Source organism: Salmo salar, unplaced genomic scaffold (genome assembly GCF_905237065.1).
Source record: "Salmo salar unplaced genomic scaffold, Ssal_v3.1, whole genome shotgun sequence".
In the NCBI taxonomy this organism is placed as follows: Eukaryota; Metazoa; Chordata; class Actinopteri; order Salmoniformes; family Salmonidae; genus Salmo; species Salmo salar.
In genome coordinates this window covers 220,001-241,731 of record NW_025548614.1, presented here as the reverse complement: position 1 = coordinate 241,731, position 21,731 = coordinate 220,001, and the positions used below count along the sequence as shown (strand labels likewise).

At 46.2% G+C, this 21,731-nt stretch overlaps 1 protein-coding gene across 2 annotated transcripts in view; it reads right to left on the bottom strand.

Annotated features, from left to right (window-relative positions):
* The window catches only part of LOC106561142 (NIPA-like protein 2), a 75,448-nt gene that overhangs the window by 4,354 nt on the left and 49,363 nt on the right, over positions 1-21,731 (bottom strand). For both annotated transcript variants that reach the window (XM_045712547.1, XM_045712548.1), the window contains 5 exons: positions 16,119-16,178; positions 15,030-15,151; positions 8,327-8,423; positions 7,735-7,870; positions 6,552-6,640 (listed from right to left, as the gene is read on the bottom strand). In XM_045712547.1, the coding sequence (XP_045568503.1) occupies positions 6,552-6,640; positions 7,735-7,870; positions 8,327-8,423; positions 15,030-15,151; positions 16,119-16,178 (504 nt within the window). The remainder of the gene's footprint in view (positions 1-6,551; positions 6,641-7,734; positions 7,871-8,326; positions 8,424-15,029; positions 15,152-16,118; positions 16,179-21,731) is intronic.

The following is a 21,731-nucleotide window of genomic DNA, read 5'->3' as shown; positions in this document are numbered from 1 at the left end:
TTATACATCTTGCTGAGAGATGGAGGGGTGATGACAACAGTCAATGCTGATGTCTGTTGATAACAATGGAATAATGTCAAGCTCAGGGATCCCCCTAGAACTCCTGGGGTGTCCCAAATGGCACCCTATATAGTGCACCACTTTAGACCAGGACCCAATGGCACCCTATTCCCTATATAGTGCACTACTTTAGACCAGGACCCAATGGCACCCTGTGCACTACTTTTAACAAGGGCCCCATAGGGCTCTGGTCAAAAGTAGTGCACTTAAAAAGGGAGTAGGTGGCCATTTCCATCCAACGCCCCCCCCTCACATTATTGATAACTGTATTGGTCGTTGATTCGTCCCTCCCTACTGCAGTCTAAACAGAGTGGATCTATCCTATTGCAGTCTAAACAGAGTGGATCTATCCTATTGCAGTCTAAACAGAGTGGATCTATCCTATTGCAGTCTAAACAGAGTGGATCTATCCTATTGCAGTCTAAACAGAGTGATGTCGATCTATCCTATTGCAGTCTAAACAGAGTGGATCTATCCTATTGCAGTCTAAACAGAGTGGATCTATCCTATTGCAGTCTAAACAGAGTGGATCTATCCTATTGCAGTCTAAACAGAGTGGATCTATCCTATTGCAGTCTAAACAGAGTCGATCTATCCTATTGCAGTCTAAACAGAGTCGATCTATCCTATTGCAGTCTTACCAGATCTAGTCATAGTGCTATTGATGAGGCTGACAACACAACGGTCTGTCTGGCTGAGAGCTCAGGAGATACAAATAGACGGGTGATGTAGGGGCTGCAGGTAGCCTAGTGGTTAGAGGGGGGGAAGGCAGGTAGCCTAGTGGTTAGAGGGGGAGGCAGGTAGCCTAGTGGTTAGAGGGGGAGGCAGGTAGCCTAGTGGTTAGAGGGGGGAGGCAGGTAGCCTAGTGGTCAGAGGGGGAGGCAGGTAGCCTAGTGGTCAGAGGGGGGAGGCAGGTAGCCTAGTGGTCAGAGGGGGGAGGCAGGTAGCCTAGTGGTTAGAGGGGGAGGCAGGTAGCCTAGTGGTTAGAGGGGGGAGGCAGGTAGCCTAGTGGTTAGAGGGGGGGAGGCAGGTAGCCTAGTGGTTAGAGGGGGGAGGCAGGTAGCCTAGTGGTTAGAGGGGGGAGGCAGGTAGCCTAGTGGTTAGAGGGGGAGGCAGGTAGCCTAGTGGTTAGAGGGGGAGGCAGGTAGCCTAGTGGTTAGAGGGGGAGGCAGGTAGCCTAGTGGTTAGAGGGGGGAGGCAGGTAGCCTAGTGGTTAGAGCGTTGGACTAGTAACCGAAAGGTTGCTGGATCGAATCCCCGAGCTGACAAGGTAAAAATCTGTCGTTCTGCCCCCTGAACAAGGCAGTTAACCCACTGTTCCCCGGTAGAACGCCATTATAAATAGAAATTTGTTCTTTACTGACTTGCATAGTGAGGAAAAAAAAAAAAAATGTGAAGAACATAATCGTGCTGTCTACGGGTTCATAGAGGAACATAATGCTGTCTACGGGTTCATAGAGGTGGCTAGAGGAACATAACGCTGTCTACGGGTTCATAGAGGTGGCTAGAGGAACATAACGCTGTCTACGGGTTCATAGAGGAACATAATGCTGTCTACGGGTTCATAGAGGTGGCTAGAGGAACATAACGCTGTCTACGGGTTCATAGAGGTGGCTAGAGGAACATAACGCTGTCTACGGGTTCATGAGGAACATAATGCTGTCTACGGGTTCATAGAGGTGGCTAGAGGAACATAACGCTGTCTACGGGTTCATAGAGGTGGCTAGAGGAACATAACGCTGTCTACGGGTTCATAGAGGTGGCTAGAGGAACAACGCTGTCTACGGGTTCATAGAGGTGGCTAGAGGAACATAACGCTGTCTACGGGTTCATAGAGGTGGCTAGAGGAACATAATGCTGTCTACAGGTTCATAGAGGAACATAATGCTGTCTACGGGTTCATAGAGGTGGCTAGAGGAACATAATGCTGTCTACAGGTTCATAGAGGTGGCTAGAGGAACATAATGCTGTCTACAGGTTCATAGAGGTGGCTAGAGGAACATAATGCTGTCTACGGGTTCATAGAGGAACATAATGCTGTCTACAGGTTCATAGAGGTGGCTAGAGGAACATAATGCTGTCTACAGGTTCATAGAGGTGGCTAGAGGAACATAATGCTGTCTACGGGTTCATAGAGGTGGCTAGAGGAACATAACGCTGTCTACGGGTTCATAGAGGAACATAATGCTGTCTACAGGTTCATAGAGGAACATAATGCTGTCTACAGGTTCATAGAGGTGGCTAGAGGAACATAACGCTGTCTACAGGTGGCTAGAGGAACATAATGCTGTCTACGGGTTCATAGAGGTGGCTAGAGGAACATAATGCTGTCTACGGGTTCATAGAGGTGGCTAGAGGAACATAACGCTGTCTACGGGTTCATAGAGGTGGCTAGAGGAACATAACGCTGTCTACGGGTTCATAGAAGTGGCTAGAGGAACATAATGCTGTCTACGGGTTCATAGAGGTGGCTAGAGGAACATAATGCTGTCTACGGGTTCATAGAAGTGGCTAGAGGAACATAATGCTGTCTACGGGTTCATAGAGGTGGCTAGAGGAACATAATGCTGTCTACAGGTTCATAGAGGAACATAATGCTGTCTACAGGTTCATAGAGGTGGCTAGAGGAACATAATGCTGTCTACAGGTTCATAGAGGAACATAATGCTGTCTACGGGTTCATAGAGGTGGCTAGAGGAACATAATGCTGTCTACGGGTTCATAGGTGGCTAGAGGAACATAATGCTGTCTACAGGTTCATAGAGGAACATAATGCTGTCTACGGGTTCATAGAGGTGGCTAGAGGAACATAATGCTGTCTACAGGTTCATAGAGGTGGCTAGAGGAACATAATGCTGTCTACGGGTTCATAGAGGAACATAATGCTGTCTACAGGTTCATAGAGGTGGCTAGAGGAACATAACGCTGTCTACAGGTGGCTAGAGGAACATAATGCTGTCTACAGGTTCATAGAGGAACATAATGCTGTCTACAGGTTCATAGAGGAACATAATGCTGTCTACAGGTTCATAGAGGAACATAATGCTGTCTACAGGTTCATAGAGGTGGCTAGAGGAACATAATGCTGTCTACGGGTTCATAGAGGTGGCTAGAGGAACATAATGCTGTCTACGGGTTCATAGAGGTGGCTAGAGGAACATAATGCTGTCTACGGGTTCATAGAGGAACATAATGCTGTCTACAGGTTCATAGAGGAACATAACGCTGTCTACGGGTTCATAGAGGAACATAACGCTGTCTACGGGTTCATAGAGGTGGCTAGAGGAACATAATGCTGTCTACAGGTTCATAGAGGTGGCTAGAGGAACATAATGCTGTCTTCGGGTTTAGAGGTGGCTAGAGGAACATAATGCTGTCTACGGGTTCATAGAGGTGGCTAGAGGAACATAATGCTGTCTACAGGAACATAATGCTGTCTACGGGTTCATAGAGGCGGCTAGAGGAACAATGCTGTCTACAGGTTCATAGAGGTGGCTAGAGGAACATAATGCTGTCTACAGGTTCATAGAGGAACATAATGCTGTCTACGGGTTCATAGAGGTGGCTAGAGGAACATAATGCTGTCTACGGGTTCATAGAGGTGGCTAGAGGAACATAATGCTGTCTACAGGTTCATAGAGGTGGCTAGAGGGTGAATCATTTGTCGTTTCTGAGGTTAAATAGCTGGAAGGGTTTGGTACACTTCCTTGCATATTGGAGAGCCTTAAACAGTATGTGTCTGTTTTTATAAAGACAAAATACAGCAAATTCTCCAGTGTTACATCAACACTGACAGTGTTAAATTTACCATTGGGGTAGTGTCTACAGGTCCACACTTTAGTGTTAAATTAAGACTGTGTTTAGTGCTGACTCTGATATACTTGGTCAGTGTTAGGGAATTAACACTTTTAGTGTTATGCAATAACACTTCATGTACTGTAGTATTTTAACACTAGGAAGTGTATATAGTTTGTACCAATGATGTTATGTAATAACAGTATTTTAACCATTGTGCAAAGAGGTCTGTATCTCTTGTTGGATTAAGGACATTACAATAATATTTACAAGTCTTATATGGTCCCGTGTAGCTCAGTTGGTGGTCCCGTGTAGCTCAGTTGGTAGAGCATGGTGTTTGCAACGCCAGGGTTGTGGGTTCGATTCCCACGGGGGACCAGTACGGAGAAAAAAAATTATGAAATGTATGCATTCACTACTGTAAGTCGCTCTGGATAAGAGCGTCTGCTAAATGACTAAAATGTAAATGTAAAATGTTATATAAGCATTTATAAAGACTTCAGGACTGGCAGCAGACATGTTTAACCATAGACCACTTAAACTGGTACAACACTTCCACTCAACAGGTGACCAAAAACAATTCATTGAAAGCCACACCCCCACTAAGCCACACCTCCAATATAATTTCCTCTTCGAGTGAATTGTAGAGTTGGTTGTTGAACTCGTTCATTTTCAGTCCTGTGGACTTCAAGTGATTTCCGAGGCAGAATATAATTAAATGAACTCTTTAGGACAATACATTAAATATATCATAAGGCCTTAGTTTGATGGCCAAGTTTTATCCTCCTGGTTTACAAGTCACATTGTGATGTGTAATTCCTATTGGAATCCAGCCAGAGTTAGGTTGTTAACACCGGCCAATTAGCTGTGAATAATAGATTAACACCGGCCAATTAGCTGTGAATAATAGATTAACACTGGCCAATTAGCTGTGAATAATAGATTAACACCGGCCAATTAGCTGTGAATAATAGATTAACACCGGCCAATTAGCTGTGAATAATAGATTAACACTGGCCAATTAGCTGTGAATAATAGATTAACACTGGCCAATTAGCTGTGAATAATAGATTAACACTGGCCAATTAGCTGTGAATAATAGATTAACACCGGCCAATTAGCTGTGAATAATAGATTAACACTAGGTAACACCGGCCAATTAGCTGTGAATAATAGATTAACACTGGCCAATTAGCTGTGAATAATAGATTAACACTGGCCAATTAGCTGTGAATAATAGATTAACACTGGCCAATTAGCTGTGAATAATAGATTAACACCGGCCAATTAGCTGTGAATAATAGATTAACACTGGCCGCCAATTAGCTGTGAATAATAGATTAACACTGGCCAATTAGCTGTGAATAATAGATTAACACTGGCCAATTAGCTGTGAATAATAGATTAACACTGGCCAATTAGCTGTGAATAATAGATTAACACTGGCCAATTAGCTGTGAATAATAGATTAACACTGGTAACACCGGCCAATTAGCTGTGAATAATAGATTAACACTGGCCAATTAGCTGTGAATAATAGATTAACACCGGCCAATTAGCTGTGAATAATAGATTAACACTGGCCAATTAGCTGTGAATAATAGATTAACACTGGCCAATTAGCTGTGAATAATAGATTAACACTGGCCAATTAGCTGTGAATAATAGATTAACACTGGCCAATTAGCTGTGAATAATAGATTAACACTGGCCAATTAGCTGTGAATAATAGATTAACACTAGGTAACACCGGCCAATTAGCTGTGAATAATAGATTAACACTGGCCAATTAGCTGTGAATAATAGATTAACACTACGGCCAATTAGCTGTGAATAATAGATTAACACTGGCCAATTAGCTGTGAATAATAGATTAACACTGGCCAATTAGCTGTGAATAATAGATTAACACTGGCCAATTAGCTGTGAATAATAGATTAACACTGGCCAATTAGCTGTGAATAATAGATTAACACTGGCCAATTAGCTGTGAATAATAGATTAACACCGGCCAATTAGCTGTGAATAATAGATTAACACTAGGTAACACCGGCCAATTAGCTGTGAATAATAGATTAACACTGGCCAATTAGCTGTGAATAATAGATTAACACTGGCCAATTAGCTGTGAATAATAGATTAACACCGGCCAATTAGCTGTGAATAATAGATTAACACTAGGTAACACCGGCCAATTAGCTGTGAATAATAGATTAACACTGGCCAATTAGCTGTGAATAATAGATTAACACCGGCCAATTAGCTGTGAATAATAGATTAACACTAGGTAACACCGGCCAATTAGCTGTGAATAATAGATTAACACTAGGTAACACCGGCCAATTAGCTGTGAATAATAGATTAACACTAGGTAACACCGGCCAATTAGCTGTGAATAATAGATTAACACTAGGTAACACTGGCCAATTAGCTGTGAATAATAGATTAACACTAGGTAACACCGGCCAATTAGCTGTGAATAATAGATTAACACTAGGTAACACCAGCCAATTAGCTGTAAATAATAGATTAACACTAGGTAACACCAGCCAATTAGCTGTAAATAATAGATTAACACTAGGTAACACTGGCCAATTAGCTGTAAATGGACGATGAAAACGATGAGATATATAATCCATATAGAATATTTAACTCCTGGTGACAGTGCTGCTCAGAGTTGTGGTTAACTAGCGTACCTGCGGTGATGGCACTGGCAGTGAAGAACACAAAGTTAATGGGGACGACCTCTGTGGCATCAAACATCTTCATGGCTTGATTAAGGAACCTGAGAACAGTGGAAGGACAGATTGAAGAGAGAGGCCTCTTGAGGGCCACGATATTACCACCCACACAGTGGATTCATCCATCACACGGTGGATTCATCCATCACACAGTGGATTCATCCATCACACGGTGGATTCATCCATCACACGGTGGATTCATCCATCACACGGTGGATTCATCCATCACACGGTGGATTCATCCATCACACGGTGGATTCATCCATCACACGGTGGATTCATCCATCACACGGTGGATTCATCCATCACACAGTGGATTCATCCATCACACAGTGGATTCATCCATCACACAGTGGATTCATCCATCACACAGTGGATTCATCCATCACACAGTGGATTCATCCATCACACGGTGGATTCATCCATCACACGGTGGATTCATCCATCACACGGTGGATTCATCCATCACACAGTGGATTCATCCATCACACAGTGGATTCATCCATCACACATCACACAGTGGATTCATCCATCACACGGTGGATTCATCCATCACACGGTGGATTCATCCATCACACGGTGGATTCATCCATCACACGGTGGATTCATCCATCACACGGTGGATTCATCCATCACACAGTGGATTCATCCATCACACAGTGGATTCATCCATCACACAGTGGATTCATCCATCACACAGTGGATTCATCCATCACACAGTGGATTCATCCATCACACAGTGGATTCATCCATCACACAGTGGATTCATCCATCACACAGTGGATTCATCCATCACACAGTGGAGTCATCCATCACACAGTGGATTCATCCATCACACAGTGGATTCATCCATCATAATCAGTCAGTCCCTGGATGGGAGACCAGATGCTGCTGGAAGTGGTGTTGGAGACCCAGTAGGAGGCACTCTTTCCTCTGGCCTAAAAGAAAAATATCCCAACGCCCCAGGGCAGTGATTGGGGACATTGCCCTGTGTAGGGTGCCGTCTTTCGGATGGGACGTTAAACGGGGTGTCCTTGGACTCTCTGAGGTCATTAAAGATCCCATGGTGCTTATCGTAAGAGTAGAAATGAGATCAGATTTTAAAACATCAGGGGAAGTGGAAAAACGTTGGACTTACTTTATCTGGAAGGCACAGGAGGCCACCATAACCACCAGCATGACGTAGAAGATGGGGTAGGTGAGCTGGAGTTGTCCCTTTATGGACTCAGCGATCATCCCAGAGACAGCTTTGACTGAGATCACCGTCAGGGAGGCTAAAACAACAAACAGGGATAACTTTACTAACTACTTCCTGGAGTAATGCATCCCATTCTGAACATGATAACCCCCCCAAAAAAAACGTTCAAAGCAAACCCACCCCATAGAGTCTGACGGAGTTCTTACCCAGCAGCATCACTATGGTTACATGCTTGATTCCCCCATAGAGTCTGTCGGAGTTCTTACCCAGCAGCATCACTATGGTTACATGCTTGATTCCCCCATAGAGTCTGACAGAGTTCTTACCCAGCAGCATCACTATGGTTACAATCTTGATTCCCCCATAGAGTCTGACGGAGTTCTTACCCAGCAGCATCACTATGGTTACATGCTTGATACCCACCCCTGATTCCCCCATAGAGTCTGTCGGAGTTCTTACCCAGCAGCATCACTATGGTTACATGCTTGATACCCACCCCTGATTCCCCCATAGAGTCTGTCGGAGTTCTTACCCAGCAGAGCCACCAGCAGCATCACTATGGTTATATGCTTGATATTCCTCCTCTTGTACAAATAGAGCAGGATGGAAAACAATATGACCTCTAGAAACTGGAGGGAGGGAGGGGGGGAAAAAGAGGAGGGAAAGAGGAGAGAGGGGGAGAAGAGAGGGGTGGGGGAGGAGAAGAGAGGGAGGGAGGGGGGTGGAGAGGGAGAGGGAGGGAGAGAGAGAGAGAGGGAGGGATAAGGAAGGGAGGGAGGGAGGGGGAGAAGAGGTAGGGAGAAGAGGGGGGAGAGAGATGATAAAAACAGTCAACATCAATAATACTGAACGGGTTTCCATAAACAGTCCATCTCAAAGCTTCACAGTGATAACCCCTCTCTCCAGACCTCAGCCATTCATTTACAACACTGACGTCTACCCCATCTGTTCCAGTAGAGAGCTCAGCCATTCATTTACAACACTGACGTCTACCCCATCTGTTCCAGTAGAGAGCTCAGCCATTCATTTACAACACTGACGTCTACCCCATCTGGTCCAGTAGAGAGCTCAGCCATTCATTTACAACACTGACGTCTACCCCATCTGTTCCAGTAGAGAGCTCAGCCATTCATTTACAACACTGACGTCTACCCCATCTGTTCCAGTAGAGAGCTCAGCCATTCATTTACAACACTGACGTCTACCCCATCTGTTCCAGTAGAGAGCTCAGCCATTCATTTACAACACTGACGTCTACCCCATCTGTTCCAGTAGAGAGCTCAGCCATTCATTTACAACACTGACGTCTACCCCATCTGTTCCAGTAGAGAGCTCAGCCATTCATTTACAACACTGACGTCTACCCCATCTGTTCCAGTAGAGAGCTCAGCCATTCATTTACAACACTGACGTCTACCCCATCTGTTCCAGTAGAGCTCAGCCATTCATTTACAACACTGACGTCTACCCCATCTGTTCCAGTAGAGAGCTCAGCCATTCATTTACAACACTGACGTCTACCCCATCTGGTCCAGTAGAGAGCTCAGCCATTCATTTACAACACTGACGTCTACCCCATCTGTTCCAGTAGAGAGCTCAGCCATTCATTTACAACACTGACGTCTACCCCATCTGTTCCAGTAGAGCTCAGCCATTCATTTACAACACTGACGTCTACCCCATCTGTTCCAGTAGAGAGCTCAGCCATTCATTTACAACACTGACGTCTACCCCATCTGTTCCAGTAGAGAGCTCAGCCATTCATTTACAACACTGACGTCTACCCCATCTGTTCCAGTAGAGAGATCAGCCATTCATTTACAACACTGACGTCTACCCCATCTGTTCCAGTAGAGAGCTCAGCCATTCATTTACAACACTGACGTCTACCCCATCTGTTCCAGTAGAGAGCTCAGCCATTCATTTACAACACTGACGTCTACCCCATCTGTTCCAGTAGAGAGCTCAGCCATTCATTTACAACACTGACGTCTACCCCATCTGTTCCAGTAGAGAGCTCAGCCATTCATTTACAACACTGACGTCTACCCCATCTGTTCCAGTAGAGAGCTCAGCCATTCATTTACAACACTGACGTCTACCCCATCTGTTCCAGTAGAGAGCTCAGCCATTCATTTACAACACTGACATCTACCCCATCTGTTCCAGTAGAGAGCTCAGCCATTAATTTACAAAACTGATGTCTACCCCATCTGTTCCAGTAGAGAGCTCAGCCATTCATTTACAACACTGATGTCTACCCCATCTGGTCCAGTAGAGAGATCAGCCATTCATTTACAACACTGATGTCTACCCCATCTGTTCCAGTAGAGAGCTCAGCCATTCATTTACAACACTGATGTCTACCCCATCTGTTCCAGTAGAGAGCTCAGCCATTCATTTACAACACTGACATCTACCCCATCTGTTCCAGTAGAGAGCTCAGCCATTCATTTACAACACTGACGTCTACCCCATCTGTTCCAGTAGAGCTCAGCCATTCATTTACAACACTGACGTCTACCCCATCTGTTCCAGTAGAGAGCTCAGCCATTCATTTACAACACTGACGTCTACCCCATCTGTTCCAGTAGAGCTCAGCCATTCATTTACAACACTGACATCTACCCCATCTGTTCCAGTAGAGAGCTCAGCCATTCATTTACAACACTGACATCTACCCCATCTGTTCCAGTAGAGAGCTCAGCCAAACACACGTTCTCTAGGACAGATATCTGATCCCAGTAACACAGTCCTCAGCCAGCAGCACGGATATCTGATCCCAGTAACAGAGTCCTCAGCCAGCAGCACGGATATCTGATCCCAGTAACAGAGTCCTCAGCCAGCAGCACAGTCCTCAGCCAGCAGCACAGTCCTCAGCCAGCAGCACGGATATCTGATCCCAGTAACAGAGTCCTCAGCCAGCAGCACAGATATCTGATCCCAGTAACACAGTCCTCAGCCAGCAGCACAGATATCTGATCCCAGTAACAGAGTCCTCAGCCAGCAGCACAGATATCTGATCCCAGTAACAGAGTCCTCAGCCAGCAGCACAGATATCTGATCCCAGTAACACAGTCCTCAGCCAGCAGCACAGTCCTCAGCCAGCAGCACAGTCCTCTGACCATAGTAACAGCAGCGAGCACATGGCTTTAATTGAAACAAATTACTCTTGTAGAGAAAAGCGCAATTAAATAATTTGTTACCCCTCTTTTACTGAGAATGAACCAAAACAGTCATCCTTGAGAGTTCACTAGTACTCCAGCCTCCTGTATGTGTTTTCAATAGTACTCTATATATACGAGTGGAGACTCAGCTATAAACATCATCCGTCAGGACTGTCCGCAACAGGACAACTCTAGCATGTTAAAATGTCTCCCATTCCATGGCTGTAGTCTGTTGACTCATCACGTTTCTCTCTCTCTCACCTTCCCTCCTCTCTCTCTCCCTCCCTCCCTCATTCACCTTCCCTCCTCTCTCTCTCTCCCTCCCTCATTCACCTTCCCTCCTCTCTCTCTCTCTCCCTCATTCACCTTCCCTCCTCTCTCTCTCCCTCCCTCATTCACCTTCCCTCCTCTCTCTCTCCCTCCCTCATTCACCTTCCCTCCTCTCTCTCTCTCTCCCTCATTCCCCTTCTCCTCCCTCCCCTCATTCCCCTTCTCCCTCCCTCCCTCATTCCCCTTCTTCTCCCTCCCTCTCTCCCCTTCTTCTCCCTCCCTCATTCCCCTTCTTCTCCCTCCCTCATTCCCCTTCTCCTCCCTCCCTCATTCCCCTTCTCCCTCCCTCCCTCATTCCCCTTCTTCTCCCTCCCTCCCTCATTCCCCTTCTTCTTCCTCCCTCATTCCCCTTCTCCCTCCTCTTCTCCCTCTCCCTCATTCCCCTTCTCCCCCCTCCCTCATTCCCCTTCTCCCTCCCTCCCTCATTCCCCTTCTTCTCCCTCCCTCATTCCCCTCCTCCTCTCCCTGTTTCCCCTTCTTCTCCCTCCCTCATTCCCCTTCTCCCTCCCTCATTCCCCTTCCCCTCCTCCCTCATTCCCCTTCTTCTCCCTCCCTCCCTCATTCCCCTTCTTCTCCCTCCCTCATTCTCTCTCTCCCTCCCTCCCTCATTCCCCTTCTTCTCCCTCCTGTTCCAGTCTAAGTACATTCAGAGGCCTCGCTCAGTAAATAAGAGATTCTGGAGCAGGATGTGATGACTGACAGAGAGGAGAATGGGTGTAGCCAGCCAGCCAGCCAGGCCTTAACTCTGCTGGCCGCTGTCTGGCTGCTGGCTGTCCTGGGCTACCAGCTGATCGGCATAGGTGGTGGTGGTTTTAGTAGGGGGGAGAGACGAGTCCATTTATAATATGTGGTTTTAGTAGGGGGGAGAGAAGAGTCCATTTATAATATGTGGTTTTAGTAGGGGGGGGAGAGAAGAGTCCATTTATAATATGTGGTTTTAGTAGGGGGGAGAGAAGAGTCCATTTATAATATGTGGTTTTAGTAGGGGGAGAGAAGAGTCCATTTATAATATGTGGTTTTAGTAGGGGGAAGAGAAGAGTCCATTTATAATATGTGGTTTTAGTAGGGGGGGAGAGAAGAGTCCATTTATAATATGTGGTTTTAGTAGGGGGGGAGAGAAGAGTCCATTTATAATATGTGGTTTTAGTAGGGGGGGAGAGAAGAGTCCATTTATAATATGTGGTTTTAGTAGGGGGGAGAGAGAAGAGTCCATTTATAATATGTGGTTTTAGTAGGGGGGAGAGAAGAGTCCATTTATAATATGTGGTTTTAGTAGGGGGGGAGAGAAGAGTCCATTTATAATATGTGGTTTTAGTAGGGGGGAGAGAGAAGAGTCCATTTATAATATGTGGTTTTAGTAGGGGGGGAGAGAAGAGTCCATTTATAATATGTGGTTTTAGTAGGGGGGAGAGAGAAGAGTCCATTTATAATATGTGGTTTTAGTAGGGGGGGAGAGAAGAGTCCATTTATAATATGTGGTTTTAGTAGGGGGAGAGAAGAGTCCATTTATAATATGTGGTTTTAGTAGGGGGGAGAGAAGAGTCCATTTATAATATGTGGTTTTAGTAGGGGGGAGAGAAGAGTCCATTTATAATATGTGGTTTTAGTAGGGGGGGAGAGAAGAGTCCATTTATAATATGTGGTTTTAGTAGGGGGGGAGAAGAGTCCATTTATAATATGTGGTTTTAGTAGGGGGGGAGAAGAGTCCATTTATAATATGTGGTTTTAGTAGGGGGGGGGAGAAGAGTCCATTTATAATATGTGGTTTTAGTAGGGGGGGAGAGAAGAGTCCATTTATAATATGTGGTTTTAGTAGGGGGGGGAGAGAAGAGTCCATTTATAATATGTGGTTTTAGTAGGGGGAGAGAGAAGAGGACATATACAGTACCAGTCAAATTTGGACACACCGACTGTACTCATTCCAGGGTTTTTCTTTATTTGTACTGTTTTCTACATTGTAGAATAATAGTGAAGACATTGAAACTATGAAATAACACATATGGAATCATGTAGTAACCAAAAACAAATCAAAATATATTTGAGATTCTTCAAAATTATTCATGCTTTGCACACTCATTCTCTCAACCAGCTTAATGAGGTAGTCACCTGGAATGCATTTCAATTAACAGGTGTGCCTTGTTAAAATGTTAATTTGTGGAATTTCTTTCCTTCTTATTGCGTTTGAGCCAATCAGTTGTGTTGTGACAAGGTAGGGGTGGTATACAGAAGATAGCGCTATTTGGTAAACGACCAAGTCCATATTATGGCAAGAACAGCTCAAATAAGCAAAGAGAAATGACAGTCCATCATTGCTTTAAGACATGAAGGTCAGTCAATACGGAACATTTCAAGAACATTGAAAGTTTCTTCAAGTGCAGTCGCAAAAACCATCAAGCACTATGATGAAACTGGCTCTCATGAGGATCGCCACAGGAAAGGAAGACCCAGAGTTACCTCTGCTGCAGAGGATAAGTTCATTAGAGTTAACTGCACATCAGATCACAGCCCAAATAAATGCTTCACAGAGTTCAAGTTACAGAGACACATCTCAACAGCAACTGTTCAGAGGAGACTGTGTGAATCAGGCCTTCATGGTCGAATTGCTGCAGAGAAACCACTAATAAGAAGAAGAGACTTGCTTGGGCCAAGAAACACGAGCAATGGACATTAGACCGGTGGAAATCTGTCCTTTGGTCTGATGAGTCCAAATTTGAGATTTTTGGTTCTAACCGCTGTGTCTTTGTGAGAGGCAGAGTAGGTGAATGGATGATCTCTGCATGTATGGTTCCCACCGTGAAGCATGGAGGAGGAGGTGTGATGGTTTGGGGGTGCTTTGCTGTTGACACTGTCAGTGATTTATTTAGAATTCAAGGCACACTTAACCAGCATGTCTACCACAGCATTCTGCAGTGATACGCCATCCCATCTGGTTTGCGCTTAGTGGGACTATCATTTGTTTTTCAACAGGACAATGACCCAACACACTTCCAGGCTGTGTAAGGGCCAAGAAGGAGAGTGATAAAGTGCTGCATCAGATGACTTGGCCTCCACAATCACCCGACCTCAACCCAATTGGGATGGTTTGCACCGCAGAGTGAAGGGGGGAAAAAAATCAGCCAACAAGTGCTCAGCATATGTGGGAACTCCTTCAAGATTGTTGGAAAAGCATTCCATTAGAAGCTGGTTGAGAGAATGTCAAGAGTGTGCAAAGCAAAGGGTGGCTATGTATTTTCATTTATTTAACACTTTTTTGGTTACTACATGATTCCATATGTGTTATTTCATAGTTTTGATGTAGAAAATAGTAAAATAAAGAAAAACGTGTGACTGGTACTGTAGGTACATATATATTGTAGTTGTAGCAGCCGTTTGAAGAGTAGATATACAGTATACTGCCATCGTGGCTGTGGTTTGAAGGGTAAATACCAGGTGTGGGGTTAGAGTACATACCAGGTGTACATACCAGGTGTGGGCTAGAGTACATACCAGGTGTACATACCAGGTGTGGGTTAGAGTACATACCAGGTGTGGGCTAGAGTACATACCAGGTGTACATACCAGGTGGGGTTTAGAGTACATACCAGGTGTACATACCAGGTGTGGGCTAGAGTACATACCAGGTGTGGGATAGAGTGCATACCAGGTGTACATACCAGGTGTGGGTTAGAGTACATACCAGGTGTACATACCAGAAGTACATACCAGGTGTGGGTTAGAGTACATACCAGGTGTACATACCAGGTAAATCAGGAACTGCCAGCTGACGGCGTATCTTTGGACCAGGTGGGCGGTGATGTGAGTGGAGGCGTGGGGGGCAAAGGTCACCAGGAGATAGGTCCCCATCACTGCTAGTGCGCCACCTGTAGGTCAGGAAGAGATTCACAGGAGTATTGAACGATCCCATTCACCCTAGTATCATATGACAACAGAGTAACTGATCTGTTTAATCAGTACTGAGCTTCAGAGTTAATGTTTCATTTCCATCTCTGACTAACTACACTAATAATATTTACACAAGTCAAAAGCCAGCTCCTCTCTCTCCTCCTAGACCAGACATAATGTTTTGTAACGTGGGAACTCGTACCTAGCCAGCTCCTCTCTCTCTTCCTAGACATCAACCAGACATAATGTTTTGTAACGTGGGAACTCGTACCTAGCCAGCTCCTCTCTCCAAGACATAATGTTTTGTAACATGGGAACTCGTACCTAGCCAGCTCCTCTCTCTCCTCCTAGACATCAACCAGACATAATGTTTTGTAACGTGGGAACTCGTACCTAGCCAGCTCCTCTCCTCCTAGACATAATGTTTTGTAACGTGGGAACTCGTACCTAGCCAGCTCCTCTCTCCTCCCAGACATAATGTTTTGTAACGTGGGAACTCGTACCTAGCCAGCTCCTCTCTCCTCCCAGACGTAACGTGGGAACTCATACCTAGCCAGCTCCTCTCTCTCCTCCCAGACATCAACCAGACATAATGTTTTGTAACATGGGAACTCGTACCTAGCCAGCTCCTCTCTCCAAGACATAATGTTTTGTAACGTGGGAACTCGTACCTAGCCAGCTCCTCTCTCCTCCTAGACATCAACCAGACATAATGTTTTGTAACGTGGGAACTCGTACCTAGCCAGCTCCTCTCTCCTCCCAGACATAATGTTTTGTAACGTGGGAACTCGTACCTAGCCAGCTCCTCTCTCCAAGACATAATGTTTTGTAACGTGGGAACTCGTACCTAAATCAGAACACTCATCTTTATCCTTTATGTCCTGAGGGGTTTGATTAGGGCTATGTGTGTGTGTGTGGTGTGTGTGTGTGTGTGTACAAACTTACCAATAATATCAGAAGCTCGTAGCGTCTCTTTAAGGAACGCCACAGAGATGACAGCACTGGCTGAAAGAGAGAGGAAGGCAGACATTAAGGAACACCACAGAGATGACAGCACTGGCTGAAAGAGAGAGGAAGGCAGACATTAAGGAACACCACAGAGATGACAGCACTGGCTGAAAGAGAGAGAAGTCAGACATTAAGGAACACCACAGAGATGACAGCACTGGCTGAAAGAGAGGAAGTCAGACATTAAGGAACACCACAGAGATGACAGCACTGGCTGAAAGAGAGAGGAAGGCAGACATTAAGGAACACCACAGAGATGACAGCACTGGCTGAAAGAGAGAGGAAGTCAGACATTAAGGAACACCACAGAGATGACAGCACTGGCTGAAAGAGAGAGGAAGTCAGACATTAAGGAACACCACAGAGATGACAGCACTGGCTGAAAGAGAGAGGAAGTCAGACATTAAGGAACACCACAGAGATGACAGCACTGGCTGAAAGAGAGGAAGTCAGACATTAAGGAACACCACAGAGATGACAGCACTGGCTGAAAGAGAGAGAAGTCAGACATTAAGGAACACCACAGAGATGACAGCACTGGCTGAAAGAGAGAGGAAGTCAGACATTAAGGAACACCACAGAGATGACAGCACTGGCTGAAAGAGAGAGGAAGTCAGACATTAAGGAACACCACAGAGATGACAGCACTGGCTGAAAGAGAGAGGAAGGCAGACATTAAGGACAGCACTGCTGAAGAGAAAACACCACAGAGATGACAGCACTGGCTGAAAGAGAGAGAAGTCAGACATTAAGGAACACCACAGAGATGACAGCACTGGCTGAAAGAGAGAGGAAGGCAGACATTAAGGAACACCACAGAGATGACAGCACTGGCTGAAAGAGAGAGGAAGTCAGACATTAAGGAACACCACAGAGATGACAGCACTGGCTGAAAGAGAGAGGAAGTCAGACATTAAGGAACACCACAGAGATGACAGCACTGGCTGAAAGAGAGATGACCCAGCACTGGCTGAAAGAGAGGAAGTCAGACATTAAGGAACACCACAGAGATGACAGCACTGGCTGAAAGAGAGAGGAAGTCAGACATTAAGGAACACCACAGAGATGACAGCACTGGCTGAAAGAGAGAGGAAGTCAGACATTAAGGAACACCACAGAGATGACAGCACTGGCTGAAAGAGAGGAAGTCAGACATTAAGGAACACCACAGAGATGACAGCACTGGCTGAAAGAGAGAGGAAGTCAGACATTAAGGGAGATGACAGCACTGGCTGAAAGAGAGAGGAAGACAGACATTAAGGAACACCACAGAGATGACAGCACTGGCTGAAAGAGAGGAAGGCAGACATTAAGGGAGATGACAGCACTGGCTGAAAGAGAGAGGAAGTCAGACATTAAGGAACACCACAGAGATGACAGCACTGGCTGAAAGAGAGAGGAAGTCAGACATTAAGGAACACCACAGAGATGACAGCACTGGCTGAAAGAGAGAGGAAGTCAGACATTAAGGAACACCACAGAGATGACAGCACTGGCTGAAAGAGAGAGGAAGTCAGACATTAAGGAACACCACAGAGATGACAGCACTGGCTGAAAGAGAGAGGAAGTCAGACATTAAGGAACACCACAGAGATGACAGCACTGGCTGAAAGAGAGAGAATTCAGACATTAAGGAACACCACAGAGATGACAGCACTGGCTGAAAGAGAGAGAAGTCAGACATTAAGGAACACCACAGAGATGACAGCACTGGCTGAAAGAGAGAGAAGTCAGACATTAAGGAACACCACAGAGATGACAGCACTGGCTGAAAAAGAAGTAGCAGACATTAAGGACCAGAGATGACAGCACTGGCTGAAAGAGAGGAAGTCAGACATTAAGGACAGATGACAGCACTGGCTGAAAGAGAGAGGAAGTCAGACATTAAGGAACACCACAGAGATGACAGCACTGGCTGAAAGAGAGAGGAAGTCAGACATTAAGGAACACCACAGAGATGACAGCACTGGCTGAAAGAGAGAGGAAGTCAGACATTAAGGAACACCACAGAGATGACAGCACTGGCTGAAAGAGAGAGGAATGCAGACATTAAGGAACACCACAGAGATGACAGCACTGGCTGAAAGAGAGAGGAATGCAGACATTAAGGAACACCACAGAGATGACAGCACTGGCTGAAAGAGAGAGGAAGTCAGACATTAAGGAACACCACAGAGATGACAGCACTGGCTGAAAGAGAGAGGAAGTCAGACATTAAGGAACACCACAGAGATGACAGCACTGGCTGAAAGAGAGGAAGTCAGACATTAAGGAACACCACAGAGATGACAGCACTGGCTGAAAGAGAGAGAAAGGCAGCCATTTTACATCTCCCATTTTCTTTACATCATAATGTCCTGTATGATGTCTACCTTCATAGATTCAGTCCCCTGGATACTATGTGACCCGCGGTATAGAAATATCCATCTATCATACCTGCTTCACACACCTACAGTCTCACATGTACAGGAGTCTTGTCCCTGATAAATCAGAGAGGCTGAGAGAAGCTCTCGTGTCGCAGATTCCTACAGTCCCTTTCTCTGACTGTCCTTTATTAGATATTATTATTATTATTATTATTATTATTATTATATTAGTAATAGTAGTAGTAGTCAGCAGTAATACTGTCAGCTAATAGTAATAGTAAGTGAATAGTAGTAATAGTAAGCAAGGTGAATAGTAGGTATAGTAGTAGTCAAGCAAGGTGAACCTAATGGTCCAAAGCAAGGTGAAAGAAGGTAACCCAATGGTCTCAAAGCAAGGTGAAGAATAACCCAATGGTCTCAAAGCAAGGTGAAAGAAGGTGAACCCAATGGTCTCAAAGCAAGGTGAACCCAATGGTCTCAAAGCAAGGTGAAAGAAGGTGAACCCAATGGTCTCAAAGCAAGGTGAAAGAAGGTGAACCCAATGGTCTCAAAGCAAGGTGAACCCAATGGTCTCAAAGCAAGGTGAAAGAAGGTGAAACCAATGGTCTCAAAGCAAGGTGAAAGAAGGTGAAACCAATGGTCTCAAAGCAAGGTGAAAGAAGGTGAAACCAATGGTCTCAAAGCAAGGTGAACCCAATGGTCTCAAAGCAAGGTGAAAGAAGGTGAACCAAATGGTCTCAAAGCAAGGTGAAAGAAGGTGAAACCAATGGTCTCAAAGCAAGGTGAACCCAATGGTCTCAAAGCAAGGTGAAAGAAGGTGAACCCAATGGTCTCAAAGCAAGGTGAACCCAATGGTCTCAAAGCAAGGTGAAAGAGGGTGAACCCAATGGTCTCAAAGCCACCCTTCAATCTGCTCTATAGACTGACATTGATATGAGCTTTGACACACGTAACAAAAACAGAAGTATGTCGCACAATGAAACCATAACTATTGACACGTTGATTTCCTGATCCAATAGGAGACGTTGATTTCCTGATCCAATAGGAGACGTTGATTTCCTGATCCAATAGGAGACGTTGATTTCCTGATCCAATAGGAGACGTTGATTTCCTGATCCAATAGGAGACGTTGATTTCCTGATCCAATAGGAGACGTTGATTTCCTGATCCAATAGGAGACGTTGATTTCCTGATCCAATAGGAGACGTTGATTTCCTGATCCAATAGGAGACGTTGATTTCCTGATCCAATAGGAGACGTTGATTTCCTGATCCAATAGGAGACGTTGATTTCCTGATCCAATAGGAGACGTTGATTTCCCTGATCCAATAGGAGACGTTGATTTCCGATCCAATAGGAGACGTTGATTTCCTGATCCAATAGGAGACGTTGATTTCCTGATCCAATAGGAGACGTTGATTTCCTGATCCAATAGGAGACGTTGATTTCCTGATCCAATAGGAGCGTTGATTTCCTTCCAATAGTCCGATCCAATAGGAGACGTAGGAGACGTTGATTTCCTGATCCAATAGGAGACGTTAATCTATGGCTGGTTGGTTGATCCTGACCACCAGGTGGCTGATAATATCCCATACAGAGAGCTCATCTCACGGTTAAGGTTTCCCCCCTCTACCTTTGGGACAGACTAGATCCATCTCCTGTAACCATAGCAACTCCATGTGAAGCCAGATTCAGGAGTCTTGTCCCTGATAATCAGAGAGGCTGAGAGAATCTCCTACAGAGTGTCTTTCTCCGTCTGTCCTTTGTTAGATATTATAATAATAATAATAATAATAATAATAATAATAATAATAAATCATAGCAGTAGTAGTAGTAATAATAGTAATAATAGCAGTAGTAGCAGTAGTAGTAGCAGTAGCAGTAGCAGTAGCAGCAGTAGTAGCAGCAGTAGCAGCAGTAGTAGCAGTAGCAGCAGCAGCAGTAGCAGCAGCAGCAGCAGCAGTAGCAGTAGCAGCAGTAGCAGCAGCAGCAGCAGCAGCAGTAGTGGCAGCAGCAGTAGCAGCAGCAGCAGCAGCAGTAGCAGCAGCAGCAGCAGCAGCAGCAGCAGCAGGCAGCAGCAGCAGCAGCAGCAGCAGTCAGTAGCAGCAGCAGCAGAGCAGCAGCAGCAGCAGCAGCAGCAGCAGCAGCAGCAGCAGCAGCAGCAGCAGCAGCAGCAGCAGCAGCAGGCAGCAGCAGCAGCAGCAGCAGCAGCAGCAGCAGCAGCAGCAGCAGCAGCAGCAGCAAGCGGGCAGCAGCAGCAGCAGCAGCAGCAGCAGCAGCAGCAGCAGCAGCAGTAGCAGCAGCAGCAGCAGCAGTACAGCAGTAGCAGCAGCAGCAGCAGCAGCAGCAGCAGCAGCAGCAGCAGCAGCAGCAGCAGCAAAGCAGCAGCCAGCAGCAGCAGCAGCAGCGGCAGCAGCAGCAGCAGCAGCAGTGCAGCAGCAGCAGCAGCAGCAGCAGGCAGCAGCAGCAGCAGCAGCAGCAGCAGCGAGCAGCAGCAGCAGCAGCAGCAGCAGCAGCAGCAGCAGTAGCAGTAGCAGCAGCAGCACAGCAGCAGCGGCAGCAGCACAGCAGCACAAGCAGCAGCAGCAGCGGCAGCAGCAGCAGCAGCAGCAGCAGCAGCAGCAGCAGAGCAGCAGCAGCAGCAGCGTGGGCAGCAGCAGCAGCAGCAGCAGCAGCAGCAGTCAGCAGCAGCAGCAGCAGCAGCAGCAGCAGCAGCAGCAGCAGCAGCAGCAGCAGCAGCAGCAGCAGCAGCAGCAGCAGCAGCAGCAGCAGCAGCAAGGCAGCAGCAGCAGCAGCGGTGGCAGCAGCAGCAGCAGCAGCAGAGCAGCAGCAGCAGCAGCAGCAGCAGCAGCAGCAGCAGCGCAGCAGCAGCAGCAGCAGCAGCAGCAGCAGCAGCAGTGGCAGCAGCAGCAGCAGCAGCAGCAGCAGCAGCAGCAGCACAGCAGCAGCAGCAGTAGTAGCAGCAGCAGCAGCAGTAGCAGCAGCAGCAGCAGCAGTAGCAGCAGCAGCAGCAGCAGCAGCAGCAGCAGCAGCAGCAGCGGCAGCAGCACAGCAGTAGCAGCAGCAGCAGCAGTAGCAGCAGCAGCAGCAGCAGCAGCAGCAGCAGCAAGCAGCAGCAGTAGTGCAGTAGTAGCAGCAGCAGCAGCAGTAGCAGCAGCAGCAGCAGCAGCAGCAGCAGCAGTAG